Here is a 25888-nt window from a genome sequence, read left to right as displayed (position 1 = left end):
TTAACAATCAACGCGCATTTTTTTATGAAAAATAATTTCTCCGAAAATTTTTAGCCATTTCCGTAATATAATACATTCCATTAATAACGATAGTTGTCTCGATCGGAAGTCAGACTTGGAAAGATTGCAAGGAACAATGCATTGAGTTCCGAGGTTCATTTTAGTTTCAGTTCCCGTTTTTGTGCATGTTTTCTCGTTCATCGTTCGTATTTTAGTATTCTATTATTCGAATTTCTTCGTTTATACATCGATTCCGACAACTGGACGATGCTCAACATCGATAACGACGTGGATCGACGACTGAAAAATCACGTATTCTTGAAGTTTATCCAATATAGGACGCGAATCGAAGTGTAGCGTGTGAGGACGCTCATCGAATACATTCATAACGTATTGAACGTAAGTTATTTATCTGGTTTGCTCCTCGATGAATAAAATATTTATTTATTCTATTTTATTTTTTTAATTATATCGAAGCAAAACAATATCGAGAATGATTGTTCTCGCACAAAGAACGCAGCAAGGCATATATATGTGGCAAGAAAAAAAAAAACATTAAATAACCAATAAAATTTTCTAAAATAACAAAAAGTTCAATCTCTATATGTTATTTCTTATTGCACGATTACTCCTTTGCCGTATTTTTTGTGTACAATAGTTATTATAATCCTTTGCATTGAAAAATCCTGTCTTCCAAATACTTTTCACAAGCACACGTCTCATATGTGGTTAATCTGTTATGATATCACGATCTATTAACGTGCATGAGACGTGTTTGACATTCCTGGTTCGAAAAATATAATATCTGTTGGGAGACACGACCCCAACGCAAAGGATTAAATAGTGTATTGCATGCAAATGCCTATGGATTAAACATTGAAAGGAGAGTAAAATACTAGATAATATTAATTAAATGAAGAAAAATTTTAATATTTTTTAATACGTTGATTGCCGTCAGATCTATGTTACATTCTGCTGCCACTTTATGATTTCGTGCTATTAGCTATTATATCCAGTCACGATTTTAACACTTCAAAGTTTCTGGGACCCTAGATTAAATGCGCGCGCCTACTGCGCCTGTCGAGAAATACATCGCTAGTTATATCTCTGTTAGTAAAACAGACACATATCTATACTATAGTATATAAAAATATATCTATATATTAGCATATACAGGGTGTCCCAAAGCACCCTTGACAACGCTCGTGAGCAGATAGAGTACAGTAAACTGAACAGAAAAGTTCCGTACCATTTTTTTCTATAATGCTTCATAAAGGAGTTATTATTGAGTAAAGTCTGGTCAATCAGCGCCGACTTTTAGCCGGACGCACGTCAGTGAGCCGTCCGTCCGTTAGTGTGCGTCGCTGTAACGACGGAGCGCTCACGCACACTACCAGGCGCGCGACGCTGATTGGCTAGACTTTACTCAATAATAACTTCTTTATTAAGCGTTATAGAAAAAAATATTACAGGACTTTTCTGTTCAGTTTACTTTGCTCACGAGCGTTGTCGAGAGTGCTTTGAGACATCCTGTATATATACATATAATATACAATATATATACAGAATGTCCTAGATCACCCGTTTGAACAAAAATTGTATGGTTTTGAGGGGAACATAAGATGGTGTCATTGGTTTGACCTTGGCATCGTTAAGGTCAAGTCAAGGACACCTTTAATTTCTTAAATGAAACCCCCTATTTTTTATTTCATATTCTTATAGCTTATGTCGAGAGCTTTCCAAAACACTATAATAAAGTATTTTTTCATAAAGTACTTTTTGAGTACTTTTATTTCATATTTTAACCTGATATATTTTGATATAAAAAATAAAATATTTCGTAAAATATTCAATTTTCGATAATCTTACCGTAATACTTTTATGTACAGAATAACGAGACAAATCGATTAGTAAAAAAAAATAATTTGTTTTTTTTTTTCGCACTAATTGATTTGTCTCATTATTTTCTACATAAAAGTATTACGGTAAGATTATTGAAAACTGAATATTTTACGAAATATTTTATTTTTTATATCAAAATATGTCAGAATGAAATAGAAAATAACTCGAAAAATACTTAATGAAAAAATACTTTATTATAGTGATTTTTTTTGGAAAGCTCTCGAGATAAGCTAGAAGAATACGTAATGAAAAATAGGGGGTTCCATTTAAGAAATTAAAGATGTCCTTGACTTGACCTTAACGATACCATCCAAGGTCAAACCAATGACGCCATCTTATGTTCCTCTCAAAACTATACAATTTTTGTTGAAAACGCTTTTCTCTAAAATGCTTAATTTTCGAAAGAAAAGGGGTGTAAGGATGATCTAGGACACCCTGTATAGGATGAATGCGATTGAATTTACCCTCCATCGATAAAAGATGCGCGCGCGCGCGCGCGCAATCTAATAGTTCCGCAATTCGACTTTACGCGGCGTTGCATCATTGGCCGCCATCTTGTAAGAGTTGCCTGTCCGTAGTGTTTGGAGGTTTACGCGAGACGGGACAGCAGCTTCTCCGCCGGAGGCTGGAAGTGCTGCTGAAGTGATCGGTGCAATCGGTCCTTGGCAGTCCCTGGGCGTCCAGGTGACCTCGCGCGAGGCCAGGGTACCATCGAATCGCCGGGACAGCCGCCAACGGATCCTCCTGTGCATTCGAATCCGTCGAAAGATGGTGAGTGTCCGACGTTAACACCCTCGAAGGAGGGAAAGAGAGAGAGAGAGAGAGAGACAGAGAAAGAAAGAGAGAGCGTGTAGATATTTATCGAGGCTACGATGTGTTTTTCTTGTTCCACATGTGTCGCGCAACGTCGTTGCTCGTCACGTACTACGTGCGCCGACATTTTTTTTTTTTTTTTTTTTTTTTTTTGCAGTATCCCATATTAACCTATAACGAATATAGAGCGGACAGAGCGATCGCGAGATCGCTCGTCGACGGGGACGACAAACGACAAGCTACACTCGATCTCTGTCGAAGCAACCCGCGTTCGAAAGTGTCTCGTTCGCGCCAAGTATTTCTCTCTTCTCTTTCCCTCCCTCCCCCCGCTCCCCACCGCTCCCCCCTTCATCTCCCGTTGCTCTCGTTTCTCCGGAGGCGATCTCACCTGACGATCTTCCGCGTCGCGCGGATATAGAGCGTTTGGGGAAACGGCCGTTCGCGCTCTTGTCCCGCGATCCTCGTCTGTCGTTTCTCGCACCTTCGGGTTTTGTTGTCGCCAGAGACGGGGAGGGCGGAGATCGGATTCCGCGAATCTGTCAGAATTTTTAGGCATTAAATCGTGGATACGTGAAAATGGGACCGTACGGCCCGCATTCGTCGCGCATACATTTCGCGAGTGTAAACATAGATGGATGATTTTCGGACGGCGATGGAAGAATTCGAGCGGCGATGTCACGCTATGTGAGATAGCGTTCTCTCTCGCTCGAGACAATGCACGAAGTATGTATGTCGCTCGCTTGTTTGTACGATTGATTGGTTGGTTGGTTATTTGTTTGTTTGTTTGTTTGTTTGTTTGTTTGCGCTTTTGGCTGTCATCGAGAGGGTGGGGTAGCGCCGCGCGCGCGGGTACTTCCCCGGTTCTTCTCTCTCTCCTCGCACATGTCTCTATCCGCGTCGCGTGTTTGCGCGTAAAATTTTGCGTTAACTAGAATGTGTCGACGTGTCGTCTACGATCGCTTACCAGTCAATATTCCGCGCGCGTAGCGCTTCCCCTCGCGCCCCGAATGCCGATCGCACAGCTGCACGCATTATGCCTAATCTCCGCGAAATCTCACTCCAATCGAGACTCCTCTTTACTCTCGTCTCGATTCCTCCTCGAATAGGAATCTCTAGGGTAATCTTCGTCGGGGTTCGTTCGGTGCGATGGAGATACTCGAAGGTGTGTGTGTGTGCGCGCGCGCGTGTGCGTGTATTGTAAGCATATGTACCTGGTTGTTTGACAGATTTACGAAAGAAAGGAATTTAGAGAAGAATTAATTTTAATTATAAGAAATAAAATTTAGAGAGATATCTTTTTAAATCTAACACATTTTGAATAAATGAAAAGGAATGCTCATCAAGTAGAGAATGCGTATTAATTCGAAGTAACACGCATAGAGGAGAATGACAGAGATACAAAATACAGATACCGTATATACAGGGTGTAACAGAGCGACCGTATCAGCAATTTTTTTTTTTTTTTTTTTTTTGAGGAAACAACGTATTTTCGTGAAAAATGTTTCATGCAAAAGTTGTAGAGCTCTATGTGGCGCATTGTATAATAATATTAGTATGACCTTGAATAGTACCGTCAAGGTCATATAAAAATTACTTTGATTATTTTTAATGGAAACCCCTATTTTTTATTGCATATTCTTGTAGCTTATATCGAGAGCTTTCCAAGACACTATAATAAAGTATTTTTTTCATCGAGTACTTTTTGAGTTATTTTATATTTTAATCTGACATATTTCGATATAAAAAATTAAATATCTCGTAAAATATTTAGTTTTCGATAATCTTACCGTAATACTTTTATGTACAGAATAACGAGACAAATCGATTAGTATAAAAAAATTATTGTTTTTAAGAAAATTATTTACAATGTATTTTTTTATTTTTTTTTTATTTTTTTTTATTTTTTCTAATTGATTTGTCTCATTATTCTGTACATAAAAATATTGATTTTTATGATTTTTTAAAATGTTAATTCTAATACATAGGTTCTTATGCAATCTCATTTCCACCTTAATGTTGCGTTGCGTTGCAATTGGGTGATTTCTTTTTCTCTTTTATTCGAGACATAACGGCTTTTTCATTTCTCTCCCTTTTTCCAGTTCCATCATTTGAGCGTTATCGTATCCTATACAGTATATCATTAGTGAAATCTAATAATTTATTATCTCACTTGTATTTTCATGTTTTTTTTAATTCTTCTTCATTTTTTTTTTTTTTTTTTTTTTTTTAATCTCCTTGAATTGAATTGATTAAAATTTATCGTGATTCGTCACGTGGCTTATGTATATACTTTACGCCATCTTACATTCTTGATTTTACCGTGAAAAATGTTAAACTTTCTTGCCATTAAATGTTGTTCATAAATATTTAATTAATGATGAAACGCGCGCATTATAAAAGAAGGAAAAATATCAATTGTGAAAATCATTGTATCGATATCTTTTCCGGCCAAGTCAAATGTATATAGGTAAAAAAATTGCAATATTTTTTCACATTAGATTCATATATAAAGAAATACACAAATGTCTATGATGAGGAAAAAGAAATGTAAAAAGAAATTATAGATGCATGTAATTTTGCGTAGCAAATAAATAAATCGAGATTAATCTTTTCGTTACAAAAAGCCATTGTAGTAAACTAAAGGAATATTTTCCGCTATATGTGTAAATGTATTGCAGTGACTCATCGTGTTTTAAGTCGCTAAATTTTAATAGTCTCTTAGTGGACTTACGATAATTTATATGAATATTTTGTTTATGTAATACGATAAAGTTGTGCTCTTTCAACTTTATACGTGAGTAGGTATGATACTTTAATAGCATTTCGCTGCGCATTTGATTCCAAAGGTGAAATATCTACGCTTTCGGGAAGCATGAGAGAAATACAGGGTGTCCTAGACCACCCGTACACCCCTTTTCTTTCAAAAACTAAGCATTTTAGAGAAAAACGTTTTCAACAAAAATTGTATGGTTTTGAGGGGAACATAAGATGGTGTCATTGGTTTGACCTTGGATGGCATCGTTAAGGTCAAGTCAAGGACACCTTTAATTTCTTAAATGGAACGCCCCATTTTTTATTGCATATTCTTATAGCTTACCTCGAGAGCTTTCCAAAACACTATAATAAAGTATTTTTTCATTAAGTATTTTTCGAGTTATTTTCTATTTCATTCTGACATATTTTGATATAAAAAATAAAATATTTCGTAAAATATTCAGTTTTCAATAATCTTGCCGTAATACTTTTATGTAGAAAATAATGAGACAAATCAATTAGTGCCAAAAAAAACAAAACAAATAATTATTTTAAAAAATACATTATAAATAATTTTCTTAAAAACAATTATTTTTTTATACTAATCGATTTGTCTCGTTATTCTGTACATAAAAGTATTACGGTAAGATTATCGAAAACTGAATATTTTACGAAATATTTTATTTTTTATATCAAAATATGTCAGGTTAAAATATGAAATAAAAGTACTCAAAAAGTACTTTATGAAAAAATACTTTATTATAGTGTTTTGGAAAGCTCTCGACATGAGCTATAAGAATATGAAATAAAAAATAGGGGGTTCCATTTAAGAAATTAAAGGTGTCCTTGACTTGACCTTAACGATGCCATCCAAGGTCAAACCAATGACACCATCTTATGTTCCCCTCAAAACCATACAATTTTTGTTGAAAACGTTTTTCTCTAAAATGCTTAGTTTTCGAAAGAAAATGGATATACGGGTGGTCTAGGACACCCTGTATAAACTTTCGGCAATCCCTCTGTATGTAATTTCCCACATTCCCGACTTGTCGTTCTTACTCGACGAGAGTTCCCTTAATTAACGATCGATGTTAATATATGTATACAACTTATCGGCAGCGCGTTTCCGAATGTTTCTGTAGCGATATCGCGAATGTGTCGGCATTTAATAGAATTGTAATGATAGTGTACGAATATAAGGCGAAGGTCGAAGCATTGTTGAGAAAGAGCGACGCACATTTGTAATTGCGACTTTTTTTTTTTTTATTATTTTTATTATCTTTATTTTTGTCAATGTACGAATACATTCATACGAATGAGTAATCGATCGATTTGCATTTCGAGAAAGATGAATTATTATTGAAGCGTACTTTCTGACGGTGGAACAAAAATCGTAAAAAGCTATGTATTAGAATTAATAATTAAGTAGAGATGCGTATTAATAGTGAATTAAACCATACATAGAATGAATATACATTCTTTGAGGATCTAAATTTTTTCTTCCATTTATTTTACAATATATATATATATATATATATATATATATATATATATATATTTTATTTATTTTTACACAGATTTTCCATTTGTCAAAAGCGATCATATCGCAATGTCGAGCATGCCAGATACTCGACTATTGAATATGTAAAATCGTGCGATGATTAAGATTTTAGTATTACTTTTCTAATTCTATGTCGAGGAATCTCGAGAGAGAGAGAGAGAGAGAGAGAGAGAGAGAGAGAGAGAGAGAGAGAGAGAGAGAGAATCGTCGCCCTGTGCGATATGACGAATAAAAAAAAAGAACTGATTTGATTGTTGTATAGAGTTCGGCTTCGACCGGTGGTACGGAGGGGTCTAGTCCTGCCTCTAGCCCTGCCTCGGCCGCGAGTCTTACGATGGCTGCGCCGAAATACGGTACGTTGGTACCGAATCGTATTTTCGTAGGTGGCATCTCGGCGAGCACCAGCGAAGCGGAACTCGCACAGCTCTTCTCGGCCTACGGCAATGTCAAAGCTACGAAAATTATCTCAGATCGCGCCGGCGTGTCAAAGGGTTATGGCTTCGTCACCTTTGAAACAGAGGAAGAAGCCAAGCGACTTCAACAAGAGGTTCGTAATTGATTGCGCCTTTTGACGATTAACACGATTGAAATATTGTACATATCAAACTTATGCTCTTCTTCACTGACCTATTTTCTTTTTACTCTAGGCCGAATGCATTGTTTTGAGAGAAAGGAAGCTTAATATAGCACCCGCGATCAAGAAGCAGACCTTCTCTAGATCCTTCGACGGTAGTACCGGTTCGCCTCCCTCCGTGCCTACAAGTACTTACTATTACGCGAACGGTATGTTATATATATGTGTAATTGCATATGTATGTATTATATATATACATTATATACTCAGTGCAATGATTGAAGACTGCAAAGCTCGCATTTTTAATCGTTTCTCTCTCCTGTTACGTTATATAGGTATGGGTCTCGCTTATCAGAACGGTATGACGTTCTACAATACGGCAGCTGCCGCACCAGCGACTTCTATCGCTCCACCTACGGATCCAGGAACGATTTATCAAGCCACAGGAGTGTTTGGTAAGCATTACTCGAATATCATATATATATATATATACGTTCGTACAGTCACCGTAAAATTTGTTGCAACAGAACGAAAGAGATCGTACGAATTTTTTTAACTGTTTAATCAAATTGTTAATTAATTGTGTATCTATGAAAGACAGAAATAAATGTAGATAATTCATATGTCGCAAGACGAATTTGTCTAGCAAATGCAAACATATACAATCTTTGCTTAATCGAGATACGAGTCATGCTAATCATTGATCTTACGACACACAACCGGTGCAAGTTAAATTGATTAATTTTTGTTTAAATGTTTTTTTTTTTCCAGGTCCTCAAGCTGCCACAAATCATCAAACATTTGCTCCTGTGATGTATCCATGTCCAGCCCCATCGTTGTACATGCCGCAACAATATCAGTATTCGCCTATGCCGGTATGTAAAAGAATATCGATCGCTTCCCGATCGTTTTTCATACTCTCCTCTTTCACTCTCCAAGTTTAGCTGTTCCTGGGTTTCCCTTCACACGTGTAAACATATAGATAGATCCTAGCATAAGATTCTGACCGTCTTTGTCTGTATCTTTATTAAATGGTGTATATCGGTTACGGTTTGATAGACAAACGGTCTGATGGGAGAAGCCATACCACCGGCGTTTCTACCCAACCCTCAGCAAATGCCTACTTACGTCCTTCTCGACGCTATACAGTATTGAGGTCTAAAGGTATAAGGTCTATGGCAAAACGATTAGCATGCCGCTCGTGTCATCTCTTGAGCATTTCACTTTTTTTTCTTTTGCCAATTTCTTGATGCACGGCCTATCGATGCATGTTCGTTCATCGCCTTTATTGTCTCACGATTTGTAACTTGCATTCACCGATCTCAGAACATTCTTAAGCTAATTTTTGATGATTTATAAGTTTGTTATAACCGCGAAATAATTAAATCTAATCCAAATGAGTTGAAGAATGCATTTTGAGAAATGTATAAATTTATAGCAAAAAGAAAAATTAAATAATATACGATCTGATTAATAACAATAAATAAAATAAAATAATATAATGATGATAGTGAACGTAAATGCATCATTAATAATGATATAATTTTAATGACACTTATAATGAGACTGATAGTGTGATAATGATATTATTAATAACATAATAAATGATAACCATATTTATAATCAATTAAAGTAAAAATTTATGTGTATATAAATTAGTAATGAACAGAAAAAAATCAATAATCAGTAAATTTCAATAATTAGTGCTTAAATGTATCATAGATCTATTCGATATGGTTTCTTCATTCTTTTTTTTCTTTATCGTTTTCCTCATTTGTTTTAATTTTTATTAATGCATAATTATTTTTTTAATAAATTATGATTAAATATTGTAACAGATATATTAAGATGCTTACCGATTGTGTATTTATTCAGCATGATCGCCTGCTTCATTTTTTCTTCTGTAGTTTCACTTTCTGACTTCTAAGTCGCATTCGACAAATCTTTAAGTAGCACACGATCTTTTCATACGCAAAAGGCTTTATTGAAACGATATTGTGTAATATTATCTTATAATAGGTTTCTTTGCGAGCCAAATTCTCTTTCTTGACACTTGGAAAAACAGAGCGAAAATAGAATATACTGAAGATCACTTCCTGTAATTTATCGAGAATGTATTATAGGCAATATATAGGCATGCACGCAATGTGGGTTTTGAATGGCTTAATCTGAATATTTTCTTATTTTATATAACAATAGAGAAGAGTAAAAAAAAAAAACGATTTACATCAAAAATTGCTAATAGTTACGCTATGTAATAATTAACGCTTCATCTATCAATGCAATCCCTGATTGTTTGACTTGTTTCTTACGTACACATCTCTTTCCTAACTTGGAATAATCTAGGAAATGACAGGTCATTATGGAAATACCTCTCACACATATCAAAGTATAAAGCCTCATTGTGATTTTCATACAGCTATATTTATAGACTGGTTTATTTTCATTAAAACAGGGCTATTCCCGTAATCTTTAGTTAATTAATTCGATCAATTCACACCATTTCTTTCTACTTCTATCTTTAAATGAAAGTAGAGAAACATCATATAATTTAAATATTTTCATATAAGAATAACATTTATATTTTTTTTTTACCGTTATGTCTCTTACATATGACTCTTGATCTATTTTCTGTGTTTAATACATATTTACTTTTCAATTATATTACTTCATTGAATAATACAGATTAAACATAAATGAAAATCTTAAATTTTTCAGTTACAAATATGTATATTTCTTTACTTAAGACTTGAAGAGATTAAGACATTTGCAAAAAAAAAATAGATTTTTGCTTAACACTGAACCATACATACACGTACAAGATTTCCCATTGTTGATTTATGACATTGTTATTTTCGTTTTATAATTGATTGAGATGGAAATAATGAAGTAGTATGTTGTAATTGCAATGCTTAGTTTGCTCGTCAACTTATAATTTAAAATTTAGGAAAATGTAATTTATATTATACACTCGAAGAGAGAGAGAGAGAGAATAAAACTTTTTTATTCCCAATTGGAAAATGAAATACAATGAAGAATTGACTAATGTTTACGCGAATAGCTGCCATAAATATTTACATCAGTGTTGACGTTTCCAAACAACTGGATATTTAAACGTATCTCTGCCTATTTTGTCTACAGTACGAACCGTACTACGCAGGAGCGGCGGCCGCCGCCGGGGCACCTCAGTACTTGTACGCTACTACCGGTTCGCCGAGCAATACGAGCAACGGTGGTGGTGGTGGTGGTAGTGGTGGTGGTGGTGGTAGTTGCAATAGTTCCGGCAGCAACGGCAATAACGGTACAGGAGCGACCAGTCCGCCAACGGGCCCGCCGCCGCCTCTCCCACCTCAGCATCCGACGCACTTTTACGCATCTGCCGCACCGCCCCCGCATCATCATCCACCTGTGCCAGCGGGTCCACCTCCTCCCCCAGCGCAAGTGGATCATCTGTACTATCCTTTTGCAACTGGACCGCATCCCGCGCTGCCGCCGCCGCCGCCGCACGCGCCTATGGGATTGACTGAACAGCAGCTATTGCTGTACGCTACGGACGCCACATCGTGCCAGCAAACCTCCACGTCTGACAGTCAGATTGTTCCACAAGAGGTAAATTCATCTTTTTCTATGTATATCACCGGATTTTTTTTTTTTTTTTTTTTTTTTTTTTTTTTGTTTAGTCATTTAGCGTTTAACGATTGTATTCGGGATGAATCTCTTTGGTGTCGCTTCGAAATTTCTACAAAAGTAATATCATTATTGCAATTATTTACTATCGATAGAACAATAGTATATATATATGTTAGTAATTGCTATAAATAGACGTTATGAATGTGGACGTTACGTTTGCTACGAAGATTTATTCAATTATACTGCATGAGAAGATTGGAATTATGGTGAATGATTAAGTGCGACAAAGAGCGTGAAATGAACGATAAAGAAATGGAATCAGTCGTGAAATCGGGTTCCGATGAGTGGTCTCTATCGCCGTATAATGAATGCTCATCGTTGCTGAATACGCGTTTCTTTTTTTACCATGCAGCGTATTGAATTTAGACAGACATTATTCTGTGAAATAAAATCGTAGGATTCACGTTCAACGCTGAGCCACTCGGAGCAACCGCACGGTGAAACGCAACAGGCCTCTTCAGGCTCACCGGCAACGCCTTTGGTGCCCCTAATGCCCGTCAAATTCCCCGTGTCCGGTCGTTATCATGCTAATTATCATCCGATCGCGATACACACCGCACCGCAGAACGATAGCGAGGACTGTGCCGCCAGTCCGATGCATTGTCGCGCCATTCTCTATCATCCGACTGTGTACATTTCTCACGCACACGCACCGCCGCCCTATACGCATCACAACGCATCATCCGGCAGTCTCCTGCCGACACCGTTCTCGGCCTCACCGCGTCAATCCAGCTACGACATCAACACGAAGACACACGCTCACAATTCCAGAGACTTCGGCGGCAATAAGTATATGGGCGGTCAGGGAGGTAATAACGGTTTACGCGGTCAGGGAGGTCAAAGTCACGGCTATCCAATGAATACACATGCACCCAAATCGCAGAATATACAGGGTGGTTCACAGTCGCACAACAGCGGAAGGTGTAGCGGAAATGGGGGGGCGGACGGTTACTCACACAAGTATTCGACGATAACGGTATCGTCGCGATTGCCAGTTCAGTACAATAGGAGGACAGCTGGATCAAACGTGGGCTCGTCGGCGATCCTCAGATCCGGCAGCGGCGCCTACGGCTCGAGTCAGACCGCGCACAAGTTTAACCACCCTACGGCGTCCAATTACGGTAGCTCGTACAAGTCGAGCAACGCGAATATTATTCACGGCTATGAATACTCTTCGAATGGACGCGCGAGAAACTGCGGCGACGATCACTATTATGAAATCGGCGCGGCGGGTAACAACAAATCGATGGGCAATGGTGGTTACGGTTCTATGGGTCGTAGAAATTACCTGTACAATAACAACTATAGAGGAGGCGCTGCCCGATTGGACTTGCACGTTGGGAACGACAACAATGGTCGGCCTAATAACAACGACGCTTCTAAGACAGACAACGCCGCCGTCGTCGTCACGTCCACGACGTCGACGACGACGACAGCATCATTGTCCTCTCGTCTGTCTCCAGCCGAGCGGGCAAATACGGACGCGTCGAAGGATGCTCAGGAGAAACCGGCGAGCCCACCGCCAGCTCCGTACTCACCCATGACACGACCCCTTCCAACTATCTCACCACCCACCCCCCAGGTCCAGTTTTATGCTCCGGTCCAAAATCGGTATCAGCCGCCTTCCATGCCTTCGTCGCAACTGCAGCAGCAACAGCAACAGCCTGCCAACAGTCAACGCAGCCGGTATTCCGTGGGTCAGACATTGGCTAATCGGAAGCCATCCGACAAGTACTCGAACGCTAGCGGTTCATCGCAGACGACCATGCTGCGACAAAGTGCCAAGTACAAGGTGAACGGTATAATGCAGACCGCGGCCACGACGATGACGAGCAAGCTCGCCGACGACAATTTGGGAGGCGCCGGCGATGGTCCTGGTAGGCTACCGTTATCGCCACCTAATACACCGCGGACGAGCGGCCATCCGGCAGCCGGTGATCAAAATCAATTAAGCGATACGTGCCATCAGATGCAGGCGCTGACTTTGTAGACTCTTTCCATCCACCCCCGCTCTCTTCTTTTTTTTTTTTTATTTTTTTGTTCTCTGCCTCCCTTTTGTTGTCTTCTTATCGAGAGTATATATAAATATATGTATATCTTATAAGGGTCTAAAGAGAGAAAAAGAAGCCACGCGCGACCTAAGATACGATGGCTTGCGAAAACTGTGAAAAACAGTAAAAGAATCGAGACATGCAATATACAACACATATATACACATACACGCTACGGTATAATTTCTCTGGTGATCTCAGACTCGACATGTTAAAATAAAATTAGACATTCAATGTAGAAACGAAATCTTTTCGAGTTCGATAGCTTTCTGATCGGTCGAGGGTGATTCTGACGAAAGCTCTCTACACGCGTGAACGCGATCTATACAGCCCATGTATAGAGAGAACAGGATACGATATATTATTAATTGTTACGTGAAAGGAAAGAAAGTGAAACGAATGTATGTATCTAGAAGAAAAAAAAAAAAAAAATTAAAACTTGAATGATATCCGATGGGAAATGTGTAGCGGAGTATTAATAAAAAGAAAACTCTTATCTTAAGACATACACACAACATGTACACACATAGATATGTCATTTACATATATCTACGTTATATAATATATATATATTATACTATTACAGTATCCGATGTTATATGCGTGATAGGCTCGACAAACCATGAATCTCGCGAGCAAGGCTAGATTAGTTAGCAAAAGATAGAACCGAGGAAGAAAAAAAAAAAAAGAAGAAATAACGTTATCGTACAAAAAGATGAGCGATTTGTCATGTGTTCAAAAATAAAAAAAAAAGAAAGATAAAAGGAAAAACAAAGCGAAAGGGGTAACAGGAGGGCGAGATAGGATTGATTTCATAAACGGTTGCTCAAGGCACTGCCACATCTTCATTCATTTTTTTTATTTTTTTTTTTTATTTTATTTACCCCGAAAGATGCGGGGGGGATGTACCCGTACTTATAGTTTTTTTTTTTTTTTCCCCTCTCTCTCGTTAGAGTAACCGTGAATATATATTTCATCTCGCGTTCTTTTTCTAATGTACAGCGAGCTGATAACCGGATTCGTTATTCTTTTTTCGTTGACATATTATCCTGCGCTGAACGTTATACATGTAGCTGTTAAATATTGGGAGGGAAAAAAAAGAGAGAGAGAGAGAAATCGTGACCCAAGTACGAGAAGACGAAACGCCCTGTACCCAAATGAAAATAAGGTAAGATATTAAAAGAGGAGAGAAATAATAATAATGAATTTAAAAAAATGTGTCGGCTGTGAGCTTCCAAGCAAATAACAATAATTAAATTATTATAAATATTAAAGGTTAAATAATATTCTACCTAATTGTTACGAAGGTGAATTTCTTTTACCTGTAAATGTGAAACAAATTTGTTATCTCGTATCTCACGTAGCTATGATTGTCCATTTGAAGGAGAAAAAGAGAGAGAGAGAGAGAGAGAGAAAGACATTAGATTCGTGGACGCCGTTATATAAATGTTTCGCGGCGCGTACATTACCTGAAGATTTCGGTGGACATCCGTATCGGTACGTAGATAGAAACCACACGAACGCGACAGATAAGGGCCTACGGGGAAGGCGTAGAGATAACATCCGAGTGAACACTGTTAACACACAAAAAAAAAAAATTAATTTATTGAAAAAAAGCAAGAGTGCCTTCTATTTGTTTTCGTAATTGTATTGTTGAACATTTGTTGCGTTACGTTCCGAGAGCCTCTAATGTTGTTATAAGAAAAAAAAAAAGAGATGTTTGAAGAATTGTTGTTCCTCTATTTATTTATTGATTTATGGGCATATGTTATGCTAATATGCCCAACTATGTAGCCCAGCGAATTCGGAAGTGTGAGAGTATGATATACTGTAACAATAGATTTGGAGAACTTTGTAACGTGAAAGAACAAACGTCAAAATGCAAACAACAAAGTCGCATGATGATGACGTTGCTGTTTGGCTGAGATAAATATTAGACAGAAAGAAGAGGAACGAGTGAAACGGGTTGCATGAATGAGCATTATTTGAATGAATGAATAACTTAGGTAGAAAGAGGAAAATAAAGAGAGAAAGAATGTGTGTGTGTGTGTGCGTGTGTGCAGTTTATTGCAACACCTAGTACTCTACGTATAGGCAGAACGCAAGAAGAAGATATCCTCGCATGTATACATATATGTATGTGTATGTATCCATGAATGCGTATACATTTATACATATACACACACATGTACGTATGATGATATGTATATCGGAGCGATGATATAACATATATATATATATATACCGAAGTATGCAAAAGAGATACGCATTATTTAGTCGTGTGTATTTGTGCTCGCGCGCGAATCTGGATAGGTGGCTGTGATTTATTGCGTGCAAGTACAGATTTAAATGTGAGCATACGTGTGGCTCGTGTAACTACTCGCACACAGCACACATATTTCATATATATATATATATACTATACATATTATATGTGTATCTATATAAGAAGAAAGAGCGATAGATTGTTAAAAAAAAGTGCAATTCTATGTTGATTTTGGTACAATAAAGCTAACAAATCGAATATTGTTAGATTAGTAAACGAGTATTAAAAAACATGTACTAAATTTGACGTAGAATGGTGCTGACTTGATCGAATATAAAATATATATACATATATAATACATTAAACAGAATATATACTATAGTTTTAATCTAAAGAGAAAAAAGGAGTCTAAGATAGACGCCAGAGCTATATGTAGTAAAAAATATAGGATCTACGAATGTATTATACGCAGTATACACAATGAGTGTAGATTCCGGATCGTGGAATGCCTCTAGTATATCCCATGCGAAAAAAATTGATGTGGATGAAAGCGAAAGCGAAGAGTACAAGCTTTCGAGAGTAGATAACAATGTAATTTAATATAGTTATTGTCTTAGGGAGATTATGTTACTTCGTGAAGAATATCGCGATTGTACTTAATACGAATACGTATTGTTATCACGCATAAGATATTTTCCGCAAATTGATAGCAAAATTAATTGCACACACTGGATATATTGAATACAATCGGAAGTAATAAGTACTTATTATTGTGCCTTTGTTTACTGTGGGTGACATCATCTCAAAATAATTATAGTTTATTTGATAAGATATTTAATTGTTTTTTAAATTCGTTAATTATTTCTTAGAATTATTAACACAATGTATCCACGTGGAATTATAATTTGCTACGACGTAGATAAGGTAGAATCGACCCATTAATTCTTCAGAGAAGAAGCATAAAACATGGTGCATTCCACGATCCAAACGCGCGCGTACCGGTGAGATAAATTTATGTATTAATAAACATAAATTATACACAAAATGGCATACAGGTTATATATATCACAAAGGTTATATAAGATTTAAGTGCTCTATCATAATTAAAAAATATGTTACGCATAAAAAAAAAGATGCAAGTATCTAAAACAAGATGTTAAGAATAATAATAATAATAAAAGACAAAACATCTGTGCATGGAAAAAATCATAGATAGAGAAAAATTAGTCAAAGAATGATATAGAACGAATCTATTGTAAATTTCTTCTGCAATTATATAATAATAATTATATATATATATGTATGTATGTATGTATGTATGTATGTATGTATGTATGTATGTATGTATTTATATATATAACATATATATATGTATATTAATATATACATATATACACATTTATAGTGTGTGTACATATATATGATTATATATCGACATGCATTTTATATATATATATATATATATATATATATATATACAGGTTGTATAATCGTGGCATTCATTTCGGTAACAGTTTTTCTCACGAATTTAAAATTTAATGTTTTCGTAACAAAAATGTTGAAATTTTAATAATTTAAAAAAAACATTTTTTAGAAAAATAAATAAATAACGAACTCTCTTCATTTAATTTTTGAGCGGCTTTAGTAAGATAGTAACAGATATGTAATATTTAATATTGTGTAGAAAGAGATTATATGTTCAATTTAATTTTTATTAAGGAATTTTTGTTAAGGAAAATGCCACTCTCTAATTTCTTTAGAAAATCTGTAACCGAAAGGAAGTACGATAGCTTGAGCCACCATGTATAACTATTAATAACAATCACAATAGTAAAATAATACAATGATATATTAATAGCAAATCTCATTGAAATAGTAAAACATGCAAAGCTCGATCGTAGACTGTATTCAGTCTAAGTGTCTACAAGCACGGTGAAACAATCGGATGGGCAAGAACGGTTGGTAGAAACAAGCGTTACTCTTTGGCCATAAATAACAAAACTGTATTTTTATTGATACTATAATACAAAGATCATATAAGTCTCCTCTTGATGTAATATCTTACCCATACGAAGAAATTCGAAGATTAATTATATCGCAAAATGTTTAAGACACGATTGAGCTTCTGTCTCTTTCTTTCTTTCTTTTTTTTTGTAATTTTACAAAAGAATCCATTTTAACAGTTACATTAAAAAAAAAAATGGCACGCTTCTCCACCGACATATATCGATACTGTTATATAATAATATAATGCGCTACTTCCCAAATTTATTTTTAAATATATAAATCGAAACGGTACATCTGTCAACGACAAACTACTTGTTAAATACTTTACGATACATCGAATATTTTACTAGAATCACAATTATAATCACATCTGCAGGAAAATTACTTCGGACGTCGAAGTTAATCTATGTTATTTCTAATTCGTCGATGATATACATCTGTCATTCTGTAACATACTGTAAATGCTTTCATTATGGCAATGTGGCGGAGTTCTCGCGCATCGATCATATTCAGATTCATGTTGAGATAAATCGAATATAAAGCCTAATATATATTTTTTTTTTTTCGTATTACAAGTGATAAAAATATCCAAATAGAATAATATAATTTTGGACAGTATAATTTTTGTAGTCTAGCTAATAGCTACAGTATTGTAAAAAACGATTCTTTGCTAATATAATGAATAGCAAATATTATTTCAAATATATGAGATACTGCAAATAACAGTATGAAACCGTATGCATGAAAAAGTCTATAATACCATAGTGCGGTATCTTATATCGCTATGCAGTTAATCACAATAATACTTGATTCAATATTTCTTTCAATATTCCAGAAGTTGCAGCAGTTTAAATTATTGTATATAGGCTTGTATATCGCGACTATATAATTTATAATTCGGTCGTCATATGAGATGTCAAAGCTTGAACGCGAGTAGCGTTGCAACTTTTACAGAGAACGTGATCATCCAGAGGATAGCAGCCACGTCCCTCCGAATCAGAAGATAATACTAATCCGCAATCCTCGCACTTATAACACTGAATATGAAAACTTCGATCTAGCGCCACTACTCGCACAGTCTCATCCTGACCAGGTTCGGGCATAATGGGCAATTTACAAACGCAGCAACGCGGGGCGAATTTCCTACGTAAACAAGAACGCCAATTAGTGACTAAAGAAAAAATTAAACGAACAATTATGGAAATAATTGAAATTATGCGAAAAAACTTACTTATGAAAACATTGAATGCAATGTATCTGATTCGTAGCGTCCACAGTAAATGGTATACCATCAAGACTTTGTCCACAAACAACACAGGTGAAGCAGGAAGGATGATACGGTTTACCAGTAGCTCTCAATATTCTGTCCAATATTGGTCTGGTACAAACGCAACACTTCTCCAGAGTATTGAGATAGTCCTCTTCGCAGTAGGGCTTTCCTTCCAACGAATAGAAAGGTTTTCCTTGTAGATTAACCTTGCATACAAAACAGCAGAAGCAGTTTATATGAAAAACTTTATCCATCGCCGAGCATCCAGTTCCCTCTCCCTCGACCTTGCGTCCACATTGCGCGCATATGCCGTATATATCATTGTCTTCATTGTTATCTGCCATTCCTTGGACTAATAGATCCGTGAGAACATCAACCTACAGATAAAATCAATAGACACTCGATTCACATGTTCAATATACATCACTATAATTATCTATTGATTAATTGGTGTAGTTGATTTATTCTAATCAAATAACATATTGTTATTACAAATAATCTTATATTAAATCATATGTGTGTCGATTTTACTTTAATAATTTAAAATGCACACATTGACAAAAATTAACATTTCAGATATAGTATGGAATTTTGAGACTCACTTCTTTAACAGGAGATACTTTGCCCTGTGGTTGAGTAGATGCAGCTGACCCGTAGCCAGAATACATTGAGTAGTTGCAGGACAATTGCGATGGTGGTCTGGGGTTAATCGGTTCGTATATGGATTCATACGTCGAGCTGGACTGAGAACTCGGACCGTAGATATCTGTAGGGTAGTTGCCCGATGGAAAATCGGTTTGATAAGTGGCACGTCGCAGCTCGCTGTAACTCGACGAAACCGGACTCGGTGGCGGAGGCAGTTCCTCGGGTGGCGGTGGAAATGAATTCCCAGGTATGCAAGAAACATATTCTGATGGTTCTGGCGGTGGTGGTAAATCATCTGAAATCAAAGATGTATTACCTTATATTGTTATACAAAAAAATTGTTTAGAAATTGTATTTTTAGCTTCTTAGGAGTATTTGAATATTAGACATTGAAATTTTTATAAAAATGTGATCACACACGCACATTCAGATGCTATCAATTTTCCACAAATTTATATATATTTAATTAATTTAGAAAAATTGTTACCGTTGCCATGTGCAGGAGGGACATTGCAGTATGTGTTCTCTGTTTTAGAATTCCACTGTATGTTACTATATATAATATCCTTCTCACTTTCGCTAGGATATTTGTATGTAGGAACTGGAATGGGTACTGGTGGTTCTATATTGCTGTACACCGCGTTTCTGGACGCTCTGCTCGCGCGATCATCTACAGGCACCTGTGGAGCCGGCATATTTCCAATATTGGAATAATAATTCTTCTCATCATATCTGTATTTTGGTTCAAACTTCTCTTCTGGCTGACATGCATACAAATTGTCATTGTTCTGATAAAGTTTTGGTGCTTCCGTGCCATTCGTAGGTACCATTTGAGAGAAGTCGTTCTTTATATCCAGCGGAACATACGGAGAAGGTGCATTCATGTACAAATTCGAAGTCTTGTCACTTGAAGCCGTATTATTGAGAACTGTGCTATATGATGGCATAGGCGGAGCCTTTACGGTATAACTTTGCGGTATCTGAAATAAATATTTCTATGTCTTTCGAAGTCTCTATAAATAACTCCAATATCCGATATATAAATGTATTTTGTTACCATTGTTGCATCCGTGTTTGAGAGGATGCATGCAAATTGAAGAAAAAAAGAACACTATTTTATAATAGTGTTCTATAATGAGTTAAATGTTAGATTACAGGAATATTCACCTGAGGTTGAGATTTTTTTGGCTTTGGCGGCACTGCTGGTCCAATCTTCTTACCAGGTTTAATAGTCTTGGCCGCTTCATCGGCGTGATTGATCTGCAAGCTTGCAATTTGTTGCTCCAGATTGCCCACGTTTGACATTTTTCTATAACACAACAGGTTATGTTATCTATATGTACAATCTTTATGATGCCACTTATATCGTCACAAAAATTTTATTGAACATGATTTATTATTTTTGAAAAATTGTTGAGTGCGCGAGAAATATCTTTAGCATAAAGCAGTATATGAAGATAGAGATCTCCATACCACAAGTCACACAATTGAAGGGCTTTGACAGCAAATGGCAATGACCCTTTGCATCTACACTTAAAACGCGACTTTAGCAGCACTTTGTACAATTAAAATGATATAGGGATTTAAGAGACAGAGATAAAGATAAAGTAAAGAAAGTGCGTACACACAAAGTGCAGTTAAAAAGAACAGACCTAATGACCCCCATACGAAACGTCACCGAATTATCGTTATTGTTTCCAATTTATATTTTGTCAGATATAACACGGATACGCACGTACACAATCAAATTATATAATAATACAATTTACCCGCAAGATACGTACTCGGCGAGTACTTGATTCGTCGAGAGGATACTCCAGGAATTTTTTTTTTTTTTTTTTTTTCTCTCTTCAGCTCAAGCTTGGTCTTGTTCGCCTTTCGATCAGGGCGTGAACGGGGCTCTCTTAGCAAACCGACCAGACATCCGGAAATCTCGTGTCTCGTTTTATCTCTACCACACCCTCGCAACCTGTCTGTCCTGATCCGTTCGACAACTCGCGACACGCCGTTTACCGAATTTAATTTCTGATGAATCTCACGATTCTTCGAATCCGCTCAGACACTACCGCGTGTACTATACTCGGTATATTACATATGCTATAACACTATATACATACCTGTCTCTCTGTCAGAGTGCGGACCAGTTTGAGCTGTTCGACAGTTCGGATGGAGTAGGAGAGGATATATGTATATATATATATACACCATATATAGGGTGGGGCATTTATTTGAGACACCTAAATATCTAAAGAATTAAGCAAGATAGAAAGAAATGTTTCGGACAAAAGTTGTTCGGTTCTAAGGGGGTCATAAGATGGTGCCATTAGTTTGACCTTGGGTGGAGGCGCTTCGGAGATTTCAATGTCAATCTTGTTTTTTTAAATGGAAATACCCCAATTTTTTTACATAAATCGATTCCTTGCAATATTCTGCATAAAAAGTTATAGGGGTATGATGGCCAAAAGTTTAATAGTTTATGAGATATTTAATATTTTATTTTATTACTTTACTTCGACATAAATTTAGATATAAACTATGAAATATCTCATAAAATTATTTATTGCGCAATAATTTTACCTTAATATTTTAAGCTCAAGAAATGAGAGACATCAATTGGTGTAAAGAAAATAAAACAAGATTGATATTGAAATCTCCGAAGCGCCTCCACCCAAGGTCAAACTATAGTGGCAACATCTTATGACCTCCTTAGAACCGAACAACTTTTGTCCGAAACATTTATTTCTATCTTGCTTTATTTTTTAGATATTTAGATGTCTCAATATAAATGCCCCACCCTGTACATGTATACGTATATAAGTGTAGTATGACGCATGACACGTGTGCTTCGTCACCAAACTTTTCAGAAACAAAATGTGTAATTTTTATATTGAAGCCACTTGCCACATTTTATATTGCAACAATTTATGTATAAGATAATAGGTAAATTACTTTTCTACCTCCCCCCTTCCCTCTTTCACTCTCTCTCTCTCTCTCTCTTGCCCTTAATATAATTTCATTTTTCTTCTTTATCTATAAAACATTAATAGACACTTTACATGTTTAGTCATAATTTACCGAAAAAAAACGTCTGATATTCTAATGGATTTCATCCAGAGTTGGATTTATATGTCGGTAAAAGAAAAAAAAAATCTGATACTTATATAGAGCTTCATATATCTTGACGCCAGAAATTGCGAGCTGCATCTAGCTAATCATGGAACAATACTTCCCATACAACACCGAAAAATTGCAAGTTGCATAGATCTTACATTGAAACATTGTAATATTGCATAGAAGTTGCGAAATGTTACTGCAATGTTACTGCAAGCCTGCGGCAACGTTGAAATATTTCAATGTAAGACTACAGTAATGTTACGGTGCAATGTATTTGTAATATTTAAATACATTGCTACAAATATGCAAAACGCTTCAAATTTAATACTTTGAGAACATATAAAAACATCCAAAAGAGATAAGAAAAAAGATTGTGAATTTACGCAATTACAACGATGAGTTTTTTCTCGTCTCTCTTGGATGTCTTTATATATTCTTCAAATTTATCTATTAAATTTGAAGCATTTTGCATATTAAAAAATTATTATCAAATTTTTGCTTTTATATAAAAATGGGAACTACTAAACAATTTTCTGTTATCTAATTAACGTCGCTATTTTATAAATTATTTACAAGTTTAAGAAATTTGATAATGATTAAATAATTTAATTCATAAAAATTAAAATTTTATTTATATAAATATTAAACTCCATATCTTAAGTAGACAATAAATGGATAATCTTAACTTTTTTCAGATAATTATTTGTCCGATTTCTGAACACTCAATTCAATATCTGAATTTCCTGTGTTGGGATTGTATCAGACAAATTAATCTGATAAAGATAGTTATTATACCTTTAATATTACTAACCGCTTTTTGCAAGCTTTACATAATCATCGTGATTAAAACTTAAATACGGGATAGATAACGTAACGCGCGCCGCATAGTGGTAAACGAACGAAATAGCGATTATCAAAAACTGTCTTTTGTAATGTTTTTGAAATGTTGCTGTAACATTCTCATAAAATATTACAATTCCATATTCCAATAATGTCTCAACAATATTTCATTGCAACTTTCAAGATTGTAACATTGCTGCAATGTAATTGCAATGTTCTGTGCTGTATGGGTTATAGTTTTTTTTTTTTTTTTTTTTTTTTTAGGTATCTTTGAATTCTAGTGAAGAGGAGAATAAATTTTATTTATTATTTAATAAAGAAGAAAAAGGAAAAAAAAACAAATTGAACATCCGTTATACTAATGATGTATTGCGTTTGAGAATTTTCCTTTTGTCCGGGATTACCAAAAGATGAGTCACCATAGAATGTCACGATTTTTAGTTATTCAGATACGTATTATAATGGATACCAATTAATCGTTTGAAAGATCAAATGACATTAATTTTAATCAGAAACAAACGAATAAGATAATATTACAAAAGCGTTGATTATTTTTCTTAAACCATCGCACTGTGATTATCATAATTTGCTTTTGTATTTTGCCCAGTTCTAGAGAACGGTAGTTAATTATGGGAGAATTACGTAAAAAAACAACGACTTGCTCGTGCATCGCTTTTTTTTTTTTTGCCATTCACGTCGTGTCAAATTTAAGTCTTAGCGATTGCGTAATCGCTTTTACAATGTTTATTTGTATTTCTCTGTTATCTTTTGTCGCAAGCGGAAAGATACTTCGTTGTAAATTCTTCTACGTTATTATTTTTACTGCTATCTTATGCTGTTCACGTAATTTTTTTTTTTTAATGTTACTAAAAATATAGACCATGATTATCGTTTGTAATTCTTTCTCATTCTCTCTTTCCCCCACACAGTAGAATAAATAATTGAGATACAAAATATCTCCCACGCACGTTTTCTATTATTATTATTATTTATTATATCTCGATGAAAATTTTTCCTACCGTTTTCTATTTTCACGAATATGTAATTCTTTATCGATTAATTACGGTGCTTTTCCATGTTTTTAGCTACATCAAAAATAAATAAATTTAATACATTTTGAGATTCGTGAATTTATTGCGCATAAAGCAAACTTTTAACTTTTTAAAATATAATTGATAATTTATGAGTTAAAGTAAAGATTTGCTCTGTAGAATTAAAATTATTTTCATGAATTTTTGTGATGTACAATTAAAGTCGTGATACACAATCGCTATATAAATTAATTAAATTTAATATCAGATATAATATTTACGATTTTACGAGATTAAATTATATTCTAGAAGACAAATCTTTACTTTAACTCGCGTACAAATTAATTATTTTATATTTTAAAAGGCTAAAATAAAGAAGCTTGTGCGCGCAATCAAATTTATGAATCTCGAAATGTATTCTATATTTGTTTACTTTTGACATAGCTAATCCGTACAATATCTTTTTATCGTTTGCATTGTTTATCACTACGTGATCACTTGTAGTGTTTTTATAAATTTTTTTTATGATTAATGTCAAACGTGAGACTCTACAACACACGAAACGGAAAAACGGATCCGTTCGTCTCGAGTATCTAATCGTTGATGTGATGAAAATGCTTGTTGATATCAATCGACGAACGAGACATATATTATCTATACTTTTGTCATTGAACATAAGTATGTATATATATTACATCTAAACGCTACACATCTCGATTTCGTTTATCTAACTATATTATCTAATTACATTATGACTATCATATTATTTTCGTTTATCTACACTTTAAGCTGTTTTTTACTGCTGTTGAAAGCGCAATTGTTGAAGGATATTTTTTATAGGAAATTTAGAGAACAGCAAAAATACAACTTTTAAAATAGTAAAATAACATTGTATAAATATAACATTTGCTTCCTTATATAATATAAAATTCTTATCGTGATCTTGATACTAACAAAAAGATCGTGGAATTTTTTTGTACGCCATCCTATAATTAAAAAAGTAATATCAATATAATTATGGTATTAATCCACGTATTATTCTCAGCGCTCCGATTACATATACAGGGTGTCCCAGTTTAAAGGACCCACTCAAATATCTCAGAAACACTGCGTTAAATCGAAAAATGTTTCAAACAAAAGTTATGTGGCTTCAAGGGGGCCATAAGATGGTGACAACGATTTGACCTTGGAAAATCATTTGAAGGTCATGTGAAAGTCAACTTTAAAATCTTAAATGGAAATCCCCATTTTTTTATTTAGTATTCTTGTAGCTGACATCGAGAGCTTTCCAAAACACTATAATAAAGTATTTTTTTATTAAGTACTTTTCGAGTTATTTTATATTTTAATCTGACATATTTTGATATAAA

General features: G+C 35.2%; 2 protein-coding genes and 1 long non-coding RNA gene across 12 annotated transcripts; 1 reads left to right on the top strand and 2 right to left on the bottom strand.

Annotated features, from left to right (window-relative positions):
• The first annotated feature begins 382 nt into the window (after positions 1–382).
• On the top strand, positions 383–16875 carry LOC138941002 (uncharacterized). Of its 4 annotated transcripts, XM_070310254.1 has the most exons (8): positions 383–399; positions 2481–2673; positions 7293–7577; positions 7678–7813; positions 7940–8059; positions 8376–8479; positions 10746–11213; positions 11692–16875. In XM_070310254.1, the coding sequence occupies exons 2-8, from the start codon at positions 2671–2673 to the stop codon at positions 13282–13284; spliced, it is 2709 nt and encodes a 902-aa protein (XP_070166355.1). In that variant the 5' UTR covers positions 383–399; positions 2481–2670; the 3' UTR covers positions 13285–16875. The 4 variants fall into 4 exon arrangements, with proteins under 4 accessions (XP_070166355.1, XP_070166354.1, XP_070166353.1 ...); XM_070310253.1 differs by lacking the exon at positions 383–399 and having other exon boundaries at positions 2463–2673; XM_070310252.1 differs by lacking the exons at positions 383–399; positions 2481–2673 and adding an exon at positions 3147–3438.
• Positions 950–3837, bottom strand: LOC138941003 (uncharacterized). Of its 3 annotated transcripts, none has more exons than XR_011448101.1 (4): positions 3326–3837; positions 3104–3251; positions 2367–2646; positions 950–1077 (listed from the first exon to the last, which is right to left on the bottom strand). It is a non-coding gene; the product is annotated as an uncharacterized lncRNA (long non-coding RNA). The 3 variants fall into 3 exon arrangements; XR_011448102.1 differs by having other exon boundaries at positions 3680–3837; XR_011448100.1 differs by having other exon boundaries at positions 3104–3837.
• A 731-nt stretch (positions 16876–17606) lies between the features above and the next one.
• Positions 17607–21697, bottom strand: Zyx (lipoma-preferred partner zyxin). 5 transcript variants are annotated; one of them, XM_070310574.1, is made up of 6 exons: positions 21303–21643; positions 20701–20842; positions 20021–20489; positions 19491–19828; positions 18850–19265; positions 17607–18761 (listed from the first exon to the last, which is right to left on the bottom strand). In XM_070310574.1, exons 2-6 carry the CDS (start codon positions 20836–20838, stop codon positions 18509–18511), a joined length of 1614 nt encoding a protein of 537 aa, XP_070166675.1. In that variant the 5' UTR covers positions 20839–20842; positions 21303–21643; the 3' UTR covers positions 17607–18508. The 5 variants fall into 5 exon arrangements, with proteins under 5 accessions (XP_070166675.1, XP_070166673.1, XP_070166671.1 ...); XM_070310572.1 differs by lacking the exon at positions 21303–21643 and adding an exon at positions 21651–21697 and having other exon boundaries at positions 17608–18761; positions 20021–20513; XM_070310570.1 differs by having other exon boundaries at positions 17608–18761; positions 20021–20513.
• Between the last annotated feature and the right edge of the window lie 4191 nt (positions 21698–25888).

This window comes from Polyergus mexicanus, unplaced genomic scaffold (assembly GCF_030449975.1).
Source record: "Polyergus mexicanus isolate NDT 795.1 unplaced genomic scaffold, iyPolMexi1.0 SCAF_18, whole genome shotgun sequence".
NCBI lineage: Eukaryota > Metazoa > Arthropoda > Insecta > Hymenoptera > Formicidae > Polyergus > Polyergus mexicanus.
Note: the sequence above shows the minus strand (reverse complement) of the source record. Positions and strands in the feature narration are given on the sequence as shown.